Source organism: Culicoides brevitarsis, chromosome 1 (genome assembly GCF_036172545.1).
Source record: "Culicoides brevitarsis isolate CSIRO-B50_1 chromosome 1, AGI_CSIRO_Cbre_v1, whole genome shotgun sequence".
NCBI lineage: Eukaryota > Metazoa > Arthropoda > Insecta > Diptera > Ceratopogonidae > Culicoides > Culicoides brevitarsis.
This window is the reverse complement of record NC_087085.1, coordinates 6,559,229-6,578,597: the sequence shown is the minus strand read 5'-3', so window position 1 is coordinate 6,578,597 and position 19,369 is coordinate 6,559,229. Positions and strand designations below refer to the sequence as shown.

Below are 19,369 nucleotides of genomic sequence, written 5' to 3'. Positions count from 1 at the left end.
GCCCGAAATTTTAATGATGGTTTTGAAATAATTAAGGCCGAAAAGCACAAAATTTTCAACCGTTTCTCGCAAAAGAATATTTTTTTAATTGTTATTATTGTGTAACAACATTCATTAATACTGCAACAAGAGATCCAAAAATTTATTTATAAACAAATTTCAGCGAAACATTGCACAATTTGTATAATAATACCGACACAGACAAGATGATCCCCGCATTTTCATAACGACAAAATTAATGACCATGTCACGTTTAATTTACCTTTAAAATTTATTTTCAATCAAAATGTCTCTCTTTCTCACACTGAATAACGATAATGCGGCGCCAGGTTGTCTGAGCGTAACTTTTCCCATAATTTCCTCTTCTTTATGATCTGTAGGTACATAAAAATCCGGACAACAATCCGTATTTAACTTGACCTAAATCAACATTACAATAAGGGAAATTTGGCGCCTCGCCTAAAAATAGGTCGTCGTAACATCCAAACCTTTAGTTGTAGTTTATAGTTTTGGTAACAAATAAACGACATCAGACAACAACAGCAAATACACAAGTTTTGTGTCGGATATTTTACAAATTATACACGTACTCGAAAAAATGACAAAAAAAATTTTTTTCTCTCTCTTTCACACAAACACACTTTTTCCGACAATTGCACGGCGGGTAAAAATTTATGGTTAGAAAAAAGCTTTCCTCTCGTTATTGCAATTATCCGTGTAAGCTTAATGCGGGACAGTATTTTATTCACATGACTTCAGTTATCACAGGCATTAACTGACGGTAACGAGAAAAGCATTCATTCAAACCGCATTGTTTTCCTTTTTTCCGACTTATTTGTGCGTTATTTTCAATTGTTACAGATTAACATTTGGGGCACATAGCCCACGGTTGGCACAGAACATGTAACAAATGTGCCAAATTCTGTGTATTTTTTTTTTTTTGCCGAAAACGGAAAGAAAACATTTTTTCGCTCAGTTTGCGTGTTAGTTGTCATAAATTACGCAACGAAAATTTTATTTTTTGAGGCATTAAGTTGTTACTGTACTATGAATACACAGAAAACAAAATAGCAATTTTAAAATGTTTGTTTTCGAAAATTAAAAAAAAATCTCTGAACGTGAAATTAGTTGGATGAAATGATGAAAAAAAAGTTTTGCGGATTTTTTTAATGCGTTTACCGTAATGAATATAATGAGAATTTTTAAAATCTGTTCTATTAACGAAAATGGAGGTCAAAATTCGTTCTACTTAATATTTTTTTTATTTTAAATTCTTATTTTTGAAAATTTTTAACTGAAAAATTCGAAATTTCATTTAATTTTGTATTTTTATATTCTTACAATTTTTATATTGACTTTGCCTTACAAAATTTGTTCGTGAGAGGTAATCTCGAAAACTATACGTCTCAGAGCATATGTTTCATGGAGAAAAATGTTAGTTACGACGTGCTAAATGTTTTTCGCGAAGTTGATTTTAGAAGTTTAAATCTTCAAAAATGTTTTTTTTTCTATTTTTTAATATTTTTTTTTTATTTTTTTATAAATCATTTTTTTTTCAATAATTTGATGGAATCATTCAAGTCACATGAAAAATAATTTTAATTAGAAAAAATGATTGACTGAACAAATTAAAACAATAAACAAAAAGTTAGGAAAATATTTTCTTCTTGATTTAATTAACGAAAATTATCAATTATTTCTTTTTCGTTATTTGACCTTTCCATACAACTTATGCCTTCAAATCCAAAAGCTCTTGACATTCAACTCAAATTACATCCGAAAAACAACATAAACCTAAAATAACTAAATATTTATCAACTAAATAATAACTGTCAAAGATTTCTGTTTTGTTAGTGTAGGTTGTGAAAGGTTTCTAAAAGTTAGGAACGACCTTCGATTTGTTTTGGATAAGTACAAACAACCAAGGCGATTAACTTTATTTTTGTACCTTATAGCAAAAGTTTTTTGTCAGTACGTTTGATCAATATATTTTCAACGCACTTTTCTCTTGCTTATTTTTTTATTAAATTTGTATTTTTCTACTACGAACAACTCATTATTTCTCATTTTTTGTCACATTTTGTCACATATTTGTTCGCACCTGTTCTGTAATACTTTTCAATATATTCATCTGAAGTTTGTGTTTCTTATTAAATATTAAAAGTTTGTTGATAACATATGAATACAAAATAAAAACCATAAAAGTACGTGACAAAAGATTATATTAAATAAATAAAAAGCTGAGAACGCGACGCGAAAAAAATTCATAAAAAATTAAGTTCATATGAAAAAAATTTTAAAGCTGTTTATAATAAGAATCATTATTTTCCCAGAAGTATATTTGTCATTTTTCCGACCATCGTTTCCCAGAGCATTGAAATAAACCAAAAAACTTTTTAAATTTCATTTGTTTCGAACAAAAACTTCACTTTTGTTTTATGCTCGTTTGCACTTCCCATCCTCCATGGAAGAATGACGTGCTGTTGAAACGCTTTATTATATTCATCATTTTTCATTAGTTCTGTTGAGCAGAAACCTTTGTTTTTGTATGAAATGAGAAAATAAAAAAAAAAAAAGAATTATTATGACAAAGCGAACTTTTTTAACTGAACATCATAATTGAGTCTCACACAAACACTCAAAAATCATCCTTTTTGTAATTTTGCAGCCGCATCCTGATCATTTGTCATCATCAGAAAGATGAATAGAAAATGCATTTTTGACTGAAAAATTTTTGTTTTTTTTTTTGAGTGTGCAAAAACACATAAAATTATTTAATGTTGGCTTCAATAGAATTGAGGAATAAATTTGACCCAGTTATCATTGTGTGGATACCTAACAGCAGTGAATCACTAAAATGAGTCAAATTGCACGCCTCTCCAATATGAAAGCACACACACACACACACATAAAATGTTTAAAATAATAATATATTCGCTGCTTGTCTGCTCCTGCCATGTCATACTATTGAACAGCAGCAGCAGCAACAACAACAACGCACACCAAACCAAACCAAACTGACTGCCTGCACATTATGTCGCATAAATTTATCGCTTGAATTGAGCTAAATTGAAATATAGAGATATCAGTCGAGTCGTTGGTGTACATGGGATATTTTTTGCAATACATGCGTTCGAGATAAAAGTGCTATGAAATTATATGAAATCTTGGAAATATTTTATTTTAATTTTAAAAAATAAATTAAAGGTGCAATTAAGAATAATTTCTTAAATTTTCGGAATTTTTTTTATAAAAAAAAAATTGCTGAAATTATTTTTCAAAAAAATTTTGACAGTTATTTTTTACGATATTATTTTTTTTTCAATTTTATCTAAAATATTCTTAAATAAATTTTAAATGTACAAATATAAAAAAAAACTAATTAAAAAATTAATTTTAATTAAATTTAATTTAATTTTTTTAATTAATTAAAAAAATTTTTTTTTAGAAACTTTCTTAAATTTTAAAATTTTTCAATTTTTACTAATTTTTGTTTTAAAAATCATATTTTGTATTATATTTTCTTCCATAAAAATTTTTAATAAAGTTACTGAATTTATTTTTCAAAATTTTTTTACAATAATTTTTTTATTAGGTAAAATGAAATATTTTAAATTTTAATATGAAAAATTCTAAAATCTATTTTAAATAAAAAATCTCAAAATAAATAGAAAGAAAAACATCAAAAATATTATTTAAAGCTAATTGTTCAAATTTTGTCATTTTGTATGAAAAAAAGTATTTCAAATTTTTTTTTTTATTTTGCCCCCCATTTTAAAAATTTTAGACTTTATTTTAAATTTTCATTTGGAGCAGCCTTATTTGTATGAAAAAATGATGGAATATTATGCGCACCATTTTCCAATCTCATCTGTCAAATGCATTTTATATCATCAATTTATCCACGTTGCATTCATCGAAATTGTCTCTTCACTCAGAAGCTTCCATAATCATCATTTAACTGTTATCGCATCCGCATACCTCACGCTTCGTTTCTATCTCTGTTGAAGCAGATATAAAACAAAAATTTGATTTATGCGGTTTAGAATGTGATATGCGGATGCAATTTTTGAGGTTATTTCTGCGCCTGCCATGTCGAAAACGCATTTCTATTAAATTCGATAAAAAAAATGTTTTTAAAACAAAAAAAAACATTTTTAGTTTTTATAAAAAACGTATTTTGAGAAATCATTGAAAATTAAATTTTTCCAAAAATCTTAATTAAAGCAAAATTCTTAAGTGTGTTGGAAAAAAAAACTTTTCAAGCTTCTCGTAAATTTAGATTGCATGATGTCAAGCCAACTAATGTTGCGCAAATTTATATCGTAAAATAATTTTTCGGTTCATTGAGCAAATTTGATGCAAAAGTGATAAATATTTTTCAATTTTAATAGATCTTTGCTAGCATCGCTTGTAGATAGGGCGTGTTTTCATCAAAACAGCAAAATGTAAAAGGTGATCTTAAATTTTGATGAAAATTTTATGTTGTGATGCGAAATATTCTGGGAAATTGTCAGCTGAACGATCATCGAACAATTCTCGCAAAAAAAAAAGTTTTGCACTTTTCATATAAAATATTTAAAGGGAAAAAGATAAATCACAAAAGAGAGAATTGCATTTCCTACTGTTTGATTGCAAATTTATCATATTTTTTGTTTTCAGTTCTTTTTTTTAAACATATTTCGCTCGTAAAAAAAATATGTAAAAAAAAATGCAATAAAAATTTTACAATGCTTACAAAAGCTTTAAAACGAATGTCGATTCATCACGAGTTTCGAAAAGTTTTCACAAATACATATTTATCTGTAAAATTTTCAATTTACCTGTTTTTTTTTCTCATCATCTTATTTGTGATTTCAGATTGTGTTTGAATAAACTCACATAAATATAAAATGCTCAACCACAAATAATTCTCTGTCTCGATGCTTCGTGAGTGAGTTGAGAAGTGCGGCAAAAACCAACAAGATCCAGAAATAGGTTATTGTGTAATGTTTTGTGCTTACCTAGAAATAAATAAGAAGAGAAATTGGAAAAATAAATAGTATGGTTTTGTATATGCATGCGGAACGGAGGCATGTAGAAGCAAATAGAACTATTTGTAAAACCAAATTGAATAAAAAGGAATCCTACTATGAAGAATAGATGAGATAGAAAATAGTGTTATTATGCTCTTTTCTTCCAACATGAGGATTTCTACCTTTCTAAATTCCTCTTTTTCCATGTATTTGTGCATATTTTTGAAAGAAATAGCTTGTTAACACACTTGTTTGTAGTAAAATTTAAATGTTTATAAAGATTTTTTATTTTAAGTTTCACACTATGAAAATTCAACTGCTTTTTTTAAGGAAAAACGAATAAATTAATTATTTCATCAAATAATTAACAAACATACAAGACCTAACTAAATTACCCTCAAAACATAAAAAGCTAACCAATAAACGTTGAACGCTAACCCCTGAAATAAACCAATTCATGACATGAAATTCCCCAGATGCTTTTTAATTTTACTCTATTGACTTGATTTTTGCTTGATATTCGAAAAACTTTTTCGTTGGTATTTATTTCTATATAATAAAACGTTCGTCTCTTGGGTGTGATCAGTTATCATGGTTCTATTTTCAGATTTTGACGAGATTTTGTACATTTTATTTCATTCCAATCAATTATTATTATTTTTTTTTTTTGACAGATCGATAGAATGGGAAAGAGAAAAAAATTTAATAAATTTTTTATTAAAGTAAGAAAAAAAAATTAAACAAGCAAAAATAAAAAAAAATATTTCAAAAAATGTTTTTTAACGAAGGTAAATTTTATTATCATAATAAAAAAAATATACAATTTCGTTTGCATTTTAATTCAGTAGAGAGTATTTGAGAAACTTGTTGAAAAGTACGATAAATGAATAAATATTAATTATAGTTAATTTTTAGTGCATGTAAAAGACCCATTTTGTGATACTTTAATTTGAATCAAGGCATAAAATTCCCTTGATGAAAATTAATTTAATGAAAAGGTCAAAAAATTTTTTTTGGCAAAAAAGTTCATTTTTTTCATAGTCGAGAAATTTTCGAAAAACAATTAAGTATCAATTCAGAAATAAAATTTCACGAAAATTTAGATTTTAGACCCTCAGCATTAACTTAAGCCTTTATTTGCTTAATTCTTACTTCTGGAACGAAACTTACAACTTTCGTGTGAAATTTTTAATTTTGCATAATTTGCTTGAATGGTTCTTTGCCTAAAAAATTAATTGATAAATTTAAAATTACGTAAAAAATACAAAAAAAAAAACGTAAAAAAAATACGAAAATTTTTTTGAATGTTATCTGTTAATTTTATTTAATTAACATTTAATTTTTTTTAGACAGTATTTATTTTTTACATTTTTAAAATTTAATTTAATTTTTTTTATTTCGTTTTAGGACAGTAAATGGTAAATATATTTATTTTTTACATTTTTAAAATTTAATTTAATTTTTTTTATTTCGTTTTAGGACAGAAATTTTTTTTTAAATTTTTAAAATTTAATTTAATATTTTTTATTTCGTTTTTGGACAGAATTTTTTTTTAAATTTTTAAAATTTAATTTAATATTTTTATTTCGTTTTTGGACAGAATTTTTTTTAAATTTTTAAATTTTTAAAATTTAATTTAATTTTTTTATTTCGTTTAAGGACAGAAATTTTTTTTTAAATTTTTAAAATTTAATTTAATTTTTTTTATTTCGTTTTAGGACAGAAAATTTGTAGAAAATAAAAAATAATTTAAATCAACCAAAAATTTAAATTACGGAAAAATGTAGATTTTGAACATTAATTTAAGCTTTCATTTGCTTAATTTTTGCATCAGGAACGAAAATTGCTGATTCAAGGTATATTTAAAATATGAAAACTTTTGACGCACATTTACTCTTGATATTTGTGTTTTAATCATATTTTGAGAATATTTGTAATCGAGTTAAAGCGCTTTAAATTTCTAATCAACCATATGGGGGATTAACTATGAAATTCTACATGCTAATGTCTCTTTGCTAATCACACAAAAGGTTGTGAAATGTAGATATCGCATTATTATTATTATTTATGTTATATAATGGAAATTGTTTGAACAAAGAGTATCAAATTATATTGTTACCAAAAGCTCTCAAATCCCACAAATTAAACAATAATAATTATGATTTATCTCTCTTTGAGTGTTATTAATACAATTTCAAGAATTATGAGAATTTTTTAAATTTAATTTTCTGCAAAAGGGATAAATGTGAATAGCTTTAGAAGGATTTTTAATTAGCAATTTAGTCTTGAAGATGGGACCATCCATCAAGAAATTTGCGTGTTAATGTTCATTTCACTTTTGGAATTTTCCTTTGACATCGTTTGTCGTCGTCGTGCAGAAAGCCTTGACTCGTATTTTGTATAATAGAATTTATGAATGTTTTCACAAAAAATCAATCGTAAAATTGACCTTTTAATCCGTTTAGGGTTTGTAGGTTACCACAGTTGCTGTTAGCCATCATTGCAAAAAAAAAGTATATTAAGTGAGCGTAAAATCAATATGGCATGAAATCAACACTTGAATGGTTGAATGGAATAAATTGTAATCGACAAATGTTTCAAAAAAAAAAAAAAAAAAAGAAAAAAAAAAGTGAAAACTGTTCGACTTTTGTGACTTCTTTAAATAAATCAGCTTGAAATTAATTAAAATTTTGCAAATCTAAAACTTTTCAGTTATCATATGTGCAAGTAGAAGCTATATTTATTTTAAATTCAACACTGAAGATATGAAAACACAGGAAATTCATTTACCATTTTTAATTACAGGAAATTTATAAAGAGCTTCAAGGAAAGTTCATTAACGCTCCCTCTGTACAACTATTTTCGTTATAATTTACATTTTGCACAAAGAGATGCCCAGAAAATTGAACGAAATGATGCAATAAATTACTTTAAAATTGAATTTGTAAATTATTTTAAAAATTAAAAAAAAAAGTTTTTAAACTTTTTTTGCATTACAGAAATGCCTCGAAGGAAAACAATTTAAACAAAATGAAATAAAATTTAAACATAATTTTTTTTTCGATAAACGATTGTTTTTTGTGTAAAAGGGATATATTTTAATGTATGCAGTTTTATTTATTAACTTACCATCTGTGCCCTCGGTTTCGTACCCTGGATTATCCAAAATTTCCATTTCAATTCCGTTATATGGTCCATTCATGATTGACCAAATAAATATTGCTCCGATTTATTTTCAATTTAATTTTTTTTTCACAGAGGATTTTTTTTTATAATTTTTTTTCAAGCACAATTAACTAAATCAAATATTGATTTTTCTGTTCAATAATAAATTTTTTTAGCAACATTTTCAAGAATTATAAATATTTTTTGCACAGAAAGATTTTCTACTCGTCGTGTTTTAACATCTTGTTATAATTTATGACCATAGCTTGTGGGAACACAAACCTTCCTTTTAATAGTTATTGTAATGCACAGCATGGATAACAATATTTTCATATCGCTTATAATGCGGATAGCACAAGAGAGAGAGAAAAAAAATGATTTTAATTCTTTTGATTTATGGCAATTCCTCTGAAACTTTGAACACTTTCAATGGCGAACTGGATGAAAAAATGATCTGATAGTTTTTTTTTATGTTCCGCCTTTTGTTCGAACTCTTTTGTTATTGTAATTTTTTGTTGGCACTTTTTTATCAAACTATTTTTTTTTATTATACTTTTACATTGGAGTTTTTTGTCATTATCTTGTTTTGGTGAAGTGAAAAAGCTACGAATTTGTAAAAAAAAGCAAAAACATATGAAAAATTGATTGTTTTGAAGGACGAATGACGAGAAACAATAAAAGTTCTATTTTTTGTCGTTTTTTTTTATGTCAGTTACTCTATGGGCGAAAAACGGGTCAAATTGATCCCTTAAGGGAATTTTTTGATTCCTTTAGGGATCAACTTGTTTTCGCAGATCCTTGAACTCTTTGAAATCTTGAATTCTTTAAGAGATCATTTTGTTCCCTTTAGAGGTCAGTTTGAGTTCAAATCAAAAAATTCCTTTAAGGGATAAATTTGACCCGTTTTCCGCCCATAGGGTAAGGGATTCAACAGCAAAAGCATATCAAGGACGAAATTGGCTGTCTTTTCAAGCAGAAATAGAAGATAATAAGATCATCCGCACTTTTCTGCTCTTGACAAAATTCTCTGCAGAAAACATCCTTTACGAAGTTACTTAATTTATAAACCCTCGTCATCTCACGATTAAATGCCTGTCTAACAAATTTCGAGTCTTCTTTTGTTTTTCGGGTTAATATAAAGTGAAAACGAGACAAACGAGAAAAAAAACAAAAATAAATTACGGCTCACGATCAAAACAACAACTAAAAGGGTAATGGAAAAAATGTTATTGTTATCTAAAAATAGATGAACAGATGATTGGCGGCTTGGCGAGCTTGCATATGTTATTAGTCCGCATTACATAACGCGTCACAAAGAAAGATGAATTGCTTTTTTACACCCACTTTCCTTCTTCATATATACTTCATTTCCTCTTCCATACACTTGACTAGATTTCTCTTCATTCTTGACTTTCAGGTAAAAAAAAAAAAAATAGCTGAACAATCGACTTTTTGATTCACATTGGAGTGAAAGAGTGAAATTCGACACATTAATTTTACACAATTTGCTTCTACTTTTAAGGATACAACAGTAATTTATAATCGTTATCAATAAATTTATTATTCAGACAATAACAAAGCATAAAATTTATGAACTATGCCTGCCCAATGAGCATAAATAAGTACTTGAGCATATTTTCCTCACAAGAGTACAAAAAGGAAGGAAGTACCTAAAATGGACATGAAAAGTAAATTTTCACATGTTTGAATTAAATTGACCTACTTTTGAGCAGTTCCTCTTCTACTTTAGATATTTTTGAAAATCTTTATCGTGATATGTTATCTCTGAGAAGTAAATTTCAATTCATGTATTTTTTTATAATAAATTAATTATTTTAATTAAGTATTAAAATTATTTATTTGACAAAAAATATTTAATATTCAAAAAAAATAAAATAAAATTTTAAATAAAAAAAGTAAAGAAATTTTCTGTGTCCATGTATAAAAAATTTACTGTACTTTTGTACAAGAAACTTGCACAACTTAGCTGAACAGAATTCTTATACAAGATTCGTTTTTTCTGTTTTTTTCCAACAAAAAAAATTAAAACAATTTAATAGTTGTGAACTACATTTTTAAAAAAAAGAAAAAAAATTACTATGTAGAACTACTCCCTAATGAATTGTCGAAAGCAGTAAAGAAATTAAAAATAATGAACACTGAACAATATTTTTTCATTTATTTGGAATTTGTCTGTATATGTTATTTTTAGACAAAATACTATTTTTTTTATTTTTTTTTTTTTGTAATTATATTAAGTAATTTTTTTATTGAAGTTAAAATTTTCAAAAAATTAAAAAAAAAAATTTCATTTAAAAATATTTTTTTTAATAGTAATTTTTTTTATTGAAGTTAAAACTTTAAAAAAATTAAAAAAAAATAAATTTCATTTAAAAATAATTTTTTTCATTAAAATTTTCAATTTTTTTTTTCTGTAAAAAAAGCTTTGGTTTTTGCATAATTGAATTACAAGTTAAAGATAATTTTTCATCTAAGTCCAAATTCATATATATTTATATATTTTTTTGAGAAACAATTTAATCTATTTTACTCCATTAATCAATTACGTCTGCTTTTAACTTCCCTTGTTGTGCTGGAAACTGATTACCTTTTCAATTTTCATTAAACTCAAAAACTGACATTCCTTCAAAACAAACATGTTTTTCCTCTCCGAGAGCAATTTAATATTAAATAAATTAAATTTTCTGCTCTCTTCTCGAAAAAATCATCAAAGGGGCACAAAGCTTGTTTTCCAGACCGAAAATTTCATTAAATGAACACTTGCTTTGTGCACAAAATTAAATAGAGCATTAGACACACTGCATTAAGTTGAGAAACAATTTTGTAATGCAATTTCAATGAAAATGAAAAAGACGAAAGACATGAGAAAATATATAGTATTGAAAAAACGTTAATGTTCGTGTATCTTTCGACTTTGGACTCAACTCGGAAAGGAACTTTTTTTGTTGTAGAAAAGAAAGAAAGATAAATGTCACATATAATGTTTTCTCTCAAAATGATGATGATGACATATGTCTTCATTTAGTGTTTATTTTTCAATGTAACTTTTTTCCTTTAAAGCTTTTTTTGTGTAATAAAATGTGTTATTTTTTTTTAAGAAAGTCACATTTTGATTCAAACGTAATTGATATACAAATAAAAATGGGACATAAAAGTCAATTTAAAATCAATTTGGTATCGATTGAACCGTTAAAGTACACTGCAAATATTCTGTTTCATTTTTTCTTGTGCAAATTCTGTAGCAAAAAAAATATTTGTAATAAAAATATATAAAAAAAATATTAAAAAATTAAAAAAATATATAAAAATTAAAAAAAAAAAATAAAAAATATAAAAAAATGAAAAAATATAAAAAAATAAAATAAAAATAAAGAAGAGATAACAAAAAATATTTTTTAAAGTTTTTAACCCTCTTTTTTATTTTTTTATATTTTTTTATATTTTTTTTTTATTTTTTTTTTATTTTTTTTTTTAATTTTTAGAATTTTGGGTGAAATTTTTCGACCAAATTTTTTTCGCTAAAATTGTGCGCTGACTCGAGCAGATAATTTTTCTCCATGAAACATATGCTCGGAGACGCATCGTTCTCGAGATTACCTGTCAGGAACAAATTTTGTAGGGCAAACTCAATATAAATTTTTTAAAAAGATCATAAAATTTCAAATCATGGAAGATGGGATTTTCTTATAATTTCTTATATTTTCTACAATATTTACAAAATTGTGTCTTCACGTTCATTCTCAATTTTTTACTTTAAATTATTTCTCTTGATAATAACACGAATAAATTCTGTGAATCTGGAAAACAAACTTGACACGTATCGTTGTCAAATTCAAAGTTTCCATTTGAATAAAACTCGTATTTTTTTTTTGTTCAAAACAAACAGCAAACTAACAAAAGAAATACCTCGCGGAAACTACGTGTTTCCGACGATATTAATCCCGTGGTCGCTGCGAGGCTTTGTATTGTGTAAAAATAAAAGTCTCTGCCAACCATTTGAACACCTAATAACGTTAGAGGTTTCTCTGTGTTTTTCTCTCTTTTATTATTTTTCTGAACAAAACATTTTGAATTCATTGAAAAATTGAATTCGTTTCACGAAGAACAAAAAAAAAATGTTGAAACCACACCGTTAACTACATTTTAAAAATCTGCAAGCTTACATATTAAATCTCTCTTGACTAAAATAATTTATTGAAATTTTTGATATAATTTTTTTTCCGTTATTTAAAAACACAAAAAAAGAGACATTCAAGAAAATGCGTAAAAAAGGGTAAATCGAGGTCATAAAAAACTCTCAACAACTTTTTTCCATTTTGTGTTTTTGTTTCATGCCGTCATGAGTAAGTAGAAATTATTGCATTACATTTCTTTTTATTTCCTCCAAAATAATATTACCGGCTTTGCCTCATCATCACTTTCCTTTTTTTATTATATTTTTCTTTCCGCATCAGGATTTTCGTGTCATCTACATAAATTTTTATTACAAACCAGAGAGACAACGCGCGCAATTTCTTTGTCAAAATAGACACAAAAATTAAATATTAAATTTGCACAACCTAATTTTGTATGCGCATGACCTTGACCTCCGAATTTCCTATTGTCCTATATATCTAGAAGAGCAAACGCAGGAGAAATATGCTGCATAGAAAGTTTCATGTCTGATAATGTTTGGCTGAGAATTATTTGTGCGACATAACATATCGTTCGAAGGTTTTCAGAAAAAAACGAAAGATGAAAAAGACGTAAATAAATAAATACATAGATTTTTTTCTGTCCTTTTTTTCAACATTTTTATGTCATTTTTTCGCAACAGAGACGAGACAACGGATTTGAATAAAAAAATGTCAAATGGGATAATTTGTCAAAGTCGTGTCGTGAATCGAGAAAAGTGACGACAAGACGATGACAAACTGAAAAATTGTTAACGACAAAAAGAGGTTTAACGGAAGAGTTGGAAAGATTAATTTGCTCCTATTTTTGCTCTTTTTTTCGTTAAATATTATTTTACACGCAAAAAATGTTTGTATTCAATTCAAAAAAATTTAAAAAAAATATTTAAAAAAAAAATAAATAAAAATATAAAAAAAAATATACAAAAAATATATAAAAAAATTAAATTTTATTAAATATACAAATTATAAAAAAAAATAAATAAAAATATTAAAAAAAAAATATTTAAAAATGAAAAAAATTAATTAAATTAAATAAATTAAAATTGAGATAAAAAGTTATTTTAAAAAAAGGGAATTTTATAATAAGAGGATATGGGTGAAAATTTTTTGAAATTTTTTTTTCACACAAAACATTTCTTGAGTCATAAGAATCACTTTTTTCCATGAAACATATGCTCGGAAACGCATAGTTTTTGCCACAATTGCTTACTTTCAACTTTTGAAGGGCAAATTCAATATAAATTTTATAAAAATAAGAAAATAATTTTGAAAATGTAACAAAAGCCCGATCATCAAATCAAAAAATAACTACTACAGACACTTTTTGTCCTTGTCAGCAATCTGTGAAGTTAGTAATCAAACTGATGATCTAACGACTAAACGAGAAGGCAACGAAAAGAGAGACAGCTAATAAGGAATAATCATTATATTTAATGTCTAAATAACATTTCTGCTGCCATGGCGTTCCATTTGTTTGCATAAATTGGCATATCAAATGACATGTTTAGACAACAAATAGAAAAATTATAAAACTGATAACGTAACAAGGCACATCCCAGTTGCATACAAAAATTTTTTCAATATGCGAGTGTGGCATATACGATGCCGGAGATAATTTTAGATGCGCAGATCGGACGGTTTTAGATAAGACGTAGTAGATGAATAACTTAGCAAGCCGAGTGCATATCAATGGTCATTTTATGGTTATGGTTAATGGCGTGACATTTAAAAGTGAGTAAAAACGGGAAAATTCCACAATGGTTAGTGCTTCGGTTGACGTTGTTTGCATTAATGAAGTTCATATAAAATTTTTTTGTGACAGCGATCCTTTTGAAAAATTATAATTTTCATCCACGTACGACACGAAAAATTTAATAACAATAAAAAATCCTTGGGTGAGCCAAATAAAAGTAAAAAAAGTAATCCGACACCCAACAAAAAGCATCAAGCAATTGAAAACTTTCCGAATAACTCTTGGCACATACACAATTAATGTTTCGTACGTGACGGACTCGCTGTATTACTTGTCCAAGAACTTGCTCTGAACTTGCAACGAACATTATCAACATTAAAAATGCATCGGAATGACATGCAACTTGTCGGTATTTAACGGTACTTATAATGGAAAGTTCGCATCGTCATGAAAAGTTAGAAATAAAATTCCATCAACTTTTGTATGAATGTGAATTTTTATTACTTTATTTATATATAAAACGAAATAAAGTTGGAAACCAAACTGCGTTTTGAAATTGAATGTGCGAATGACGAGAAAAATGATTGGAATTTTAGTACTCAAGTGTGTGTCTGACAATCATGAAAAATCTGTTGCATTTATTGACGTTTTTAGCTGAATTGAGTACAGGAAATAAATAATAGGTTGGGGTAACAAAGTTGCATAATACCTTCATAACATACAGAAATTGATTGATTTTTCTTTGTGATCGTTTATTATTTGCGTTCACTTTGCTTTCACTCGTGTACTACTAATTTGAAGGAAGAACGAACGTTTTATTCGTTGTATTGTTGATGAAGTTTAATTTATTCAGAATATGAATGTTATTATGCTTAATTAAAAGTGTATCGGATTTGATTGGTTTTCTGTTCTATCTGTTTGTGTATAAAAGAAGTGCTTTTACCGTAATGTCGATAATGCTAAGAGAAAAAAAATCGTAAAAATTTAAATTAAAAATTTTCCAAAATTGGTGTCTCGCAAAAAAAAAGACACGCGCGAGACACACGCGAGACACTTTGCGAGACACTTTTTTTTTTATTTTGAAAATTTTTTTTTTTTTTTCGATTTTTTTGTTAATATTTTTTTTTAGTATTTATTTTTTTATTTTTTTTTTTTTTGATTTTTTATATTTTTTAATTTTATTTTATTTTTAATTATTTATTTTTTTAATATTTTATTTATATATTTTTTTTATAATTTTTAAAAATGTTTTTGATACTAAAATTTAAATTCATTAAAAAATACAAAATTTGTTAAAAGTCCAAAAACTAGAATTTGAAACAAAAAATCTAAAGAGATCAGATTTTTAAATTCTCTTAGAATTATCTTCATTACGGTAAAACATTTTTTCTGTATCGCTATGTATTTCGGTCGATGCTTGAGAGAAAAAAAAGTTTCATTATTCATCACTTCCTTTACTTCACGCCTTTTCTTATTGCATGCCTCGTTTTTGTACCAACCATCTAACGTAATGTAATTATCAAGATGAAAATATCATCAAGCAACGTTCGAAGCTGAGAGCACTTAATCCAATACGAGCAAAGAAAAACTCTTTATAAAGGAAAAGTTTGTTCCTTTTGGTTTCATTTACAGCCGTTCTTTTATATATAGTTGCCTGTCGAAATGTACAACAATGCAAAAAAAGGAACAAAAGTTGCACCAAGATGCTTCTTATAACACACAAATGTCTTTAAACTATTAAGAGTTTTTCTACCGTAATGTTGATAATGCTAAAAGAAAAAAAATTAAAATTCAAAAATTCATGTTGATAAATTAAAAGAAAGCTAATTTTGAAATCTTAAATTTTTGACTTTTTTAAAAATTTTTTTTAACAATTTTTAGTAAGAATTTTAAATAATTTTAAAACTTAAATCTTAATTTAAAATAAAAATATTTACAAATTCAAAATAAGTTAAAATTTTAAAATTTTCAGTCAAAAATTTAAAAAAAAATTGAAACAAAAAATGTCAAGAGAACAAGTTTTGACTTCAATTTTTGTTAATAGAACTTTTGAAAAAAAAAAACAAAAAATTATAATTTTTGTTAATTTTTAATTTCTCTTAGCATTTTCTACATTACGGTAATATTTAATTTATATCTTTTAATATTTTTGTGAATGGTCAAAAAATTAACACCGTTACATAACAAATATTGATTTGCACTCGTCATTCATATAAATGAAATCTGGGCAGCAAAAAAGAGAATAATTACTTCTGAAACGGGGTGAAAATTAACACAAAGTAAACTCATTAACGATTTATGCATACAACTCAATGGTCATATTTTAATTTTGTTTGTACGAATAAATAAATAATGAAATATGCTTTTCTATTTTTATACGTTCAACATGCAGTATCTCGATGAAATGAAAAGTTTACTCATTGATAATCTAAACTTTTCTAACATCATAAAAAATTTCTATGACACTTCTTTAGGGAATAAAATGATCATGATTTACGAACTTTTTTAAAAAAAAAAAAAAACAAAATGGCGAAAAATTTATATTTTTCTTTAGATAAAATTCGAAATCTATAAACAATGGGAAGAAACTTCGACAACTTCCTTCAAAGAAAATTTTAATGAGCTCCAAGTTTTCAACTGTAAATAGTTTACTTTTTATTCTTTCGAGTCTTTGAAATAAAATTTGTCATTTTCGCATGATGTCAGCTAAATATTTCGTTATCTTCGTGCATCAAGTTAATCTGTCAATGTAATACAAAATTTGATTTTCAATCAAAAATTTTATGCATTATTCATTTTTATGTCAATGTCATGCTATTACTTTGATACCGCACAAGGCTGACATTACAATGCATAAAAGATCCAACCTGAAAATCCCATGAAAGTGCTTTCATATCGTACTAACGAGCGAACTCGTTTAATTTTTTAAGCAGTTCATCCTTTGCTCTTTTTGAATATTCAATTCATTCAACGTTTTTTGATAAAATGCGAATACGGAGGACACACAATGAAGTTATTAAGTTTATCCTTCGTGTGCTAAAATAAAAGAAGAAAAGGTACACGCCTATTTATGCTTAGAGTTTTGTTCATTGCGTTTGTTTCAGAGGGAGTGTAACAGCTAGAAATGCTGTCGCAGAAGATAATTTTGTGTGAATATTTTATGGAGTTGATGTTTGAACGTTTGCCCTTTTTTCGGTTTTTGGCCTTGTTTTAGATCTCGAACAATGACAAAAATAATTATAATAAACAACGAGACAAAACAAACTTTTGTTACCACAAATTCGGGAAACGTTTTTATGTTTTTTCTCACCGCATCGTTTACCAAAGGAAAATTTACGCTATTTACAACGGTGAAATAATTAAAAAAACGATAATGAAATATAAATTGAATTTTTTTGTGAGCTTATCAACTTTTTTTTTTTTTTTTTTTTTTGATGAAAACTTTATGTACACACAGGAAGTGTTTCAGTAAACATCTCATTATTTTCGCGTTTTTGTTCTAAAAATTTTTTTCTGTCAGAAAAATGAGATTTTAACATCATCTGAGATTTTTTTTCGCAGCATGCAAGTTTGTTGACAGATGAACATCATTCAGTCAAGTTAATTATCTCCACAGCTTTAATTCAATTTGTTGTGTACTGTAGAAGCATGCTGATGTGTTTTGCGCATGAAATTGATTGCAATTTATTTTTAATTAATAATTTTTTGTATTATAATTTTTATTTTAACTTTGCCCTACAAAATTTGTTCCTGAGAGGTAATCTCGAAAACTGTACGTCTCAGAGCATATGTTTCATGGAGAAAAATGTTAGTTATGACGTGCCTGATGTTTTTCGCGAAATTGATTTTAGAAGTTGAAAACTTCAAAAAAAAAATTTTTTTTAAATTTTTTCTTTCTTTAATTTTTTATAAAATTTTTCAAATTTTTTTAAATATTTTTTTGTTAATATTTTTTTTAAATATTTTTTTTAATATTTTTTTTTAAATTTTTATTTTTTTAATATTTTTTTTTATATATTTTTTATATTTTTTTTTATTTTTTTTTAATTTTTTTTATTTTTTTTTTTAATATAACGCAATTGAAAACTTTGATTTCCATAAGAACAATAGGAAGCAAGTTCAAATTTGAAAATTTATTGTTAAAATGACAAGAATTAAAAAATTTTGTCTAAAAAGGTATAAAAACGCTTCTAACATTATATGTACACACTTATTGGATCCTTCTTTAATTGTTTTAATCTCTTTTTATCGCCGAAACGCCATAATTAATTAAAAACCCCGACAAAAACGTAATATCCGTCATCATTTTCGTAATTTTATTATTTTATAATATTAAAATAATAAATTTGTGTAGCAAAATCCGTAAATTCATTATTTGGTTATATTTTATTCATCGCGCGCTGACAAATAAAACAATTCCCTTGTTAATTTATATCACACAGCTGGTCAACGGTTTATAAATCATTTTTTAATTAACCGCGTCGTCGTAAAAAATTCAACTCATAAACTTTCTCGAATGGAAAACTTTCATGTTGGTGACATTAAAACGGGTTGAAAATATTTTTCTATTAAAATATTAACTTCTTGAAATTTGTTGTTGCTGAAGACAACCAAGAGCAATGGCAAAGATATTTAATACAAAATCTTTCGTGACAAATTTATTACCTTCAGGAATTTAATGACATTTTTAAACTAATAACATTTGAATTGCAGTGAGTTGCAATTCAGCAACAAGTATGAAAGTTGATGCTGTCAAACCCAGCAACTTTCTTAAATTATAAACTTTTAATCCATTTAGGGATGATATTATTTTGTTTATAAAATGAAATTGTGTCAAAATGTTGTTTTGATTAAAATTTATTGAAACTTCATAACTCAACGTACTTTGCGAAACTTTGACATATTCATTAAGGAACTTTTGACAAATAACCTTGAGAGTAAATTTAAACGCCCCTAACTCAGTTCAATGGCAAAGACGTGCAAGTTTCATATAAAAGCCTCAGACTCTTTCACACATTCCGTATTCAACCCAAAAACCAAACCACATTAATTTCATTTAAAAATTTTTCTTGGCAACGAAGCCACTTTTGGGTTGCTTTGCCGTTGATGTTATGTCATTACCACGCTGATAACGTGTGTGTTTTGGATGTATTTGGTAATGCATTAAGAGTCATCCATTCTTTGAAAATAATGAGAATGAAGTAAAAGCGTGAATTATTTTTTTCAGGGTCGAAAATCTTTCAGTCAAAAAAAAACTTAAAGCTTTTGCTTAAGTAAAAGTCACAATTAAGTTGACTTTA

The 19,369-nt window shown here is 26.1% G+C and overlaps 1 protein-coding gene across 6 annotated transcripts in view; it reads right to left on the bottom strand.

The window, feature by feature from the left end:
• LOC134827474 (solute carrier family 12 member 4) overlaps positions 1-19,369 on the bottom strand; it is a 118,705-nt gene that overhangs the window by 64,331 nt on the left and 35,005 nt on the right. The window contains exon 1 of one of the 6 annotated variants that reach the window (XM_063840140.1): positions 8,145-8,641. The exons of the other annotated variants lie outside the window; for them this stretch is intronic. Coding sequence (XP_063696210.1) covers positions 8,145-8,217 — 73 coding nt within the window. The 5' untranslated portion in view covers positions 8,218-8,641. Of the gene's footprint in view, positions 1-8,144; positions 8,642-19,369 lie in introns of those variants that run through there. 6 annotated transcript variants of the gene reach the window in all.